This window comes from Etheostoma spectabile, chromosome 9 (assembly GCF_008692095.1).
Source record: "Etheostoma spectabile isolate EspeVRDwgs_2016 chromosome 9, UIUC_Espe_1.0, whole genome shotgun sequence".
Classification (NCBI taxonomy): Eukaryota; Metazoa; Chordata; class Actinopteri; order Perciformes; family Percidae; genus Etheostoma; species Etheostoma spectabile.
Genome location: NC_045741.1, coordinates 20,490,614 through 20,495,689, shown reverse-complemented (window position 1 = coordinate 20,495,689; position 5,076 = coordinate 20,490,614). Strand labels below are relative to the sequence as shown.

At 38.8% G+C, this 5,076-nt stretch overlaps 1 protein-coding gene and 1 long non-coding RNA gene across 3 annotated transcripts in view; one reads left to right on the top strand and one right to left on the bottom strand.

Annotated features, from left to right (window-relative positions):
• LOC116695161 (uncharacterized) overlaps nt 1-1,052 on the top strand; it is a 15,097-nt gene extending 14,045 nt beyond the window's left edge. Inside the window, exon 3 of the long non-coding RNA XR_004333368.1 lies at nt 1,040-1,052. This is a non-coding gene — a long non-coding RNA (uncharacterized LOC116695161). The remainder of the gene's footprint in view (nt 1-1,039) is intronic.
• usp13 (ubiquitin specific peptidase 13) overlaps nt 1-5,076 on the bottom strand; it is a 27,690-nt gene that overhangs the window by 15,118 nt on the left and 7,496 nt on the right. The window contains exons 5-10 of one of the 2 annotated variants that reach the window (XM_032525251.1): nt 4,441-4,583; nt 3,977-4,161; nt 3,440-3,537; nt 3,159-3,349; nt 2,689-2,760; nt 1,450-1,543 (exon numbers count right to left, since the gene is read on the bottom strand). In XM_032525251.1, the coding sequence (XP_032381142.1) occupies nt 1,450-1,543; nt 2,689-2,760; nt 3,159-3,349; nt 3,440-3,537; nt 3,977-4,161; nt 4,441-4,583 (783 nt within the window). Of the gene's footprint in view, nt 1-1,437; nt 1,544-2,688; nt 2,761-3,158; nt 3,350-3,439; nt 3,538-3,976; nt 4,162-4,440; nt 4,584-5,076 lie in introns of both variants that reach the window. The other variant, XM_032525250.1, reaches the window with a different exon arrangement.

Below are 5,076 nucleotides of genomic sequence, written 5' to 3'. Positions count from 1 at the left end.
CTAGCTAGACTATCTGTCCAATCTGATTTTTTTCTGTTACACATCTAAAACAACTTTTGAACATACACATGTTCCACCAAAACAAGTTCCTTCTCAAGGATATTTTACAGAGGCACCATCATTGTGTCCGGGTCTTAGCGCCGCCCAAGACTATTGTGATTGGTTTAAAGGAATGTCAATAAACCAGAGCATTTTTCTCCCATTCTGGAATGCTGTCTGGACTCGCCAGACCCTCTCCGCAGCGCTGTGGAGGTTGGTCTGGCAATGCGAGACTATATCATCAGTAAAGAGATACCATAACACTAATTTTTCTGCATGATCCAACAACACAGAGAGTGCTATTGGTTGTAAATCAAGGTTTAGTATGCAGAAAATGTTAACAATTGGTATCACAGCCTCCCAATTAAATGAGCTTTACCCTTAAGGGCCTGCTAAACAGAAAATAGAACAGATTAAACTAGATTAAACTTGTGTCTAGCTTATCGGACTGCTGGTGTGAAGCACTCAATGTTCAAAGTTGGAAGTACCCATAAATCTTCAAATGCCACCAAGCAAAGCAAGCAACTAGTCCTCCTCCACTCTTGTGGCCTGAAATGCAACACTTGCTCTCAACAACAAGTTTTGTGGTAACATAGTATGCCAACATTAAAGAATAAAATTTAATTTTTTGGGAGATAACCGTTGAACTTATTTGTTTTCTGGTTGACAGTTACCCATACCATTTTAATAACAATATGTAATTGCAATGGGTAATAAGTACAGACTGACCACAGCTTGGCAACTCAAGCCCCTTCTCAGCTGTCATATTAAAACCTTCCCCCCCCATCACATGTGAAGGAAGTGCAGGATCATAGCTCTGCCCTGTCAATTACTGTGGCTGGTAAAGCTTATAAAAAGCCCGGGTCTTACAAAGTGCTGGGCCTCATTATGCTTTAATGGCTTTCCTCTCGTAGTTTCCCAGCAGCTGTGTACTATGTAGTTCAAAGGGCAATGATTTTATGTCATGTGCATTTAAATTAGCAAAGCAAAACACAGAAAGTATATAGCCAAATAAATAAATGAAACTGTTCAGAGATTGCAGGAAGCACAAGAGAATCATATCCCACAGCTAATATGTGTGACTAAATTAAGCAGCAATGTGGGAAATTAAAAGCAAAACACAGTATGAGGGGTGTGCCTGGAGCTGTGTTCTTAAACAATTTGAGTTGCAAATTTGGGACTGCAGCTGTCACAATTACAAAAAAAGCTCATGTTTAACACATGTAATGCATTGTAAAAAGTTGTTTCATGTTTACATTGGGAAAACATCAAACTGACAAGCTGAAACTCTGTCTTGACAACACTAACAGTTTAAACATTTAAAAAGAGTCCCTTTGCTATCACTCAATATTAACATGCTTCTGTCTGTTATGGACCCAGTTTGGGAGCTGGACATACCCAGTTTAATACCTTGTGTTCTTCTTTCATCACCTGTTCAATGAGCTCAGATTTCATGGGTGGTTTGGAGTACTGGCCTGAGAGCAGTCCATGTCCCAGTTTAGCCCTGTCAAACAAAAACAAAAGGCATAAACATTCAAACATACAGTCAGTCCTTAAGTTTAGTTGAATTCTTTGGCTGATTTCTTGAAAGACACACTGAGGGAACACGTGTATTCACTCATCTGAGAATAACATATAATAACACTTTGTCTTTTCCGAAATCCTTCTGATTTGAAGACGTGGTATCTAATCTGTAAAGTATTAGTGAAAAGTTGATTTTATAACATAAATGTTTGTTCCTTCTTCAGACTACAGACAGTCTGTATAGATTAATTATTTATAATGCACCCTACAACACATTACCTGTAGGCGGCAGTCACTTAACCCATTTCAGAACAACTTTCACTCAAGTTTTATGTTGTTTACACACGGCAAGAAGTATAAAAGAAAGGTAAGTTAAAATGAAGACTGACCATTGGTTTTACATCAATGCAGTGGGTTAAGTACAAGTCTTGCTGTTTCCCTTTTCATGTGTATTTGGTAAGAATTTTCTGAATCTCTTTCTGTACCTTCTTATTTATTATGCACATTAAGTACAGAATACGGGGTAACATGTTAATTCAATAAGCATACCTCTCCATGAAGATTTAATAAAAAATGTAATTAGTGCTTTTAAGAGAGGGTTCATATTTCATAAATACAGGCCCGACGCACTAGGAGACAGATTTTCTTTCTCAATGCCTTGATTCCTGCTGACAGGCTATCACATAGGAACAGAGACAGGAATAAACATGTTTATCTGGCAATGTGCCTCAGAATATGAAACGTTTGTTGCTTCACATATCTATTGGCTGCCTGGCTAAAATGCCATTTACTTTTCATTATGACCACAGCACCCTACTGACCTCTTGCAACACACCGGCTTACATGACAAGTATTTAGCAGAACACATGGAAAAAAAAGGCTTTCACCCAACAAAAAAGCTATTATTTTTTAGCTTAATGAAGATTTAGAGACAATCCTTGTCCCTCTTATGAAACTGCAGAAGCAATATTTAGTTATTTCAAGCATTTTGTTAATTCATTTGAAGTTAGTTACTGACAACAAAACCTGAGCCTTTTTTAACCACAGAGACAGCAGCAGTTGGCAAACACCTTCACTTGTTTTGTGTACTGTAACACTGCATTATGTAACACTGGAGTCACTTACATTTGTGTGGCGAAGTCCTGGGTGGGGTCAAGGGGTGAATAGTCAAATATTCTCTGAAGATTACCAACATACCTAAAGATCACAATACATGAAGATGGAGCACATCAACTGCCAATCATCCTAATATTTGCAATATTTTATTTTATCAGCTTTGGTAATTTATTAAATTAAGTCCTTCTCTGCATTTACAGTATATTTTGTCTATTTTGTTCTCCCATTGGAGGATACAAGACATAAAAATCAATTAATGAAATCAAGTTGTGTTCCTTTTAATAACAAAATTCTGTTTATACTCAAAGTGACTTAGATTCCCTAAACATGGCCTTTTTGTGCTCTGATATACTTGCTGTGATATATATGAATAATGTAAACAGCAATAAAAAATAATGGGGGGGAATAAGTCTACAGTACATGCAAAATAATATAGACAACAGGAGATTATATGTGAAGTCTCATCACAGTGTACTCACATCCTCTGAAAGTCTGGGATGCTGAAGAGGACCTGTAGCACTGTGCCGAGGTAGCAGCTGTTTCCCAGGTTTTTGATGCCTGTGTAACCAGAGCCAAACACCGCTTTCAGCTTCATGCCAGACTCCTGGATCACCTCCCATTCACTGACCCGTGGCCGGGAGTTATTGTCTGTGTGGTGACCATTCTCGGTCTGCAGGGAGAGAGCTCTGTGTGAAACCTTCACTGTGGAAGCCTCACCTTTTGGTTTTGGTTTGGTTTGTTAGTTCACAGCTTAACTTACTCTTTTCTGCATCTGTAGCATGTCTATTCCAAAGTGTGACAAGTGTTCTGATATGTGGGGATCCAACACAGCTTCTTCCTCCTCAAATGAGTAGACATCTGAAACCAAAGCATTGATTACATGACTATGATAGGCCTGATTTTTAATCTGACTTTATAGAAAAAGCTTAATTTTTGAATTACAGATTTCTAGCCCCACCATACCATGCCCAAATCTCTGGCAACGTTTCAATAAACATAACTGAAAATGATGAGATCCATGACAGATCCAAGTTTTTATGGCAGGGCTGTTTTAGATTGTACAGGTGTACATCGTAAACTGGTAAATCTGTGTTTATCATTTTCAAATCATGCTTTTTAAATACAGTAGTATATAATGAGAGTTACTGTTTGTGTGTTTTCCGGTGTGACACTTTGACGAAAGTTTCTTTGCGTTAGTAAAACTCAAACAATTTAAAAAAGGACACTGACTAACTGACAAACACCATGTAATAACATGGATTCTGCAGTCTAGATAATGATGTCACGTGTCTCAGACCTGCTCCGTCAGGGGTGATGGTGTCCAGTTTGACAGCCAGGGGGTATTTGGTCTCTTTGTAGTGGTCCAGAGCATGGCCGTTGCCTCCGCTCCCATCAAAGAACCACTTCCCACAGAGCACTGCTCCATCTGTCAGGTTCAGCCACAGGTTTTCTCTCATCTCACACTTTTGACACTTCCAACCACTGATAGTAAAGAAACAAAGACTCTTGTTACTGTTGTTTTTTTAAATCTGAATGACCACAGTTTGCTCACAAGCAGGTGAAGAAGTGATCAGATTTACACTTTGGCTGTTAACAGATTGGATAAACAAGGCAAACAGCAAGAGATAAAGTAATGCGGTCATGAATGGCTACACCAATGCAATCATCGACCCAGAAAACGGTATATATGATACAGTGGAGTATCGGTGTAGCTTGATGAATTTCCTACCTTCCTACGGTGTAGCTTGATGAATTTCCTACCTGGGTGGGATCCTGACCCCATTATCCAGTTGTCTGAGGCTCCTGGCATGTCTGGACACCTGGATCTCCTCATCCCAGGATTCAAGCTCCTGCTTCTTGTAAGCTGATGGTGCATTGAGCACTGCATCACAGGCGATGGTCACCTGAGTGTCACAGGAAACAGCAGAGACCGAATGAAGTTCTGGAAGTGGGTTGGATTCATGTCACGTTCAAAATACATCAACCTTCTTCTTAAGAGAAAACTTTAGGGATTAAGAATCTCTCACACTCCTTAACAGTCCATTTGTCAGATGTACAATTACCTTACCTGTTTAAAATAACCTTAAATGTAAGTAATCAATCACAGTAGTAAATACAAGGGACAAATAGTGGATTTGCAAAATCTATGAAAGACATTGTTAAGCTGTACCACATAAAGCAGTTGATTCAGCATGGTAAGACAGAGCAGCACTCTTTTGCTATTGTAGTGCAGAAACAAACCATGCAAAATAAGGAGGCAAAGGGCAGTAAACAACTAGGCTCAACATCACAATTTGTTTATCATATGATACATGCATAAAATAATTTGAAAATGTAAATCCCATGACATGCCAACACCAAGCCTCATTCACTGTAGAAGCTCATAGTGGTAAAAAA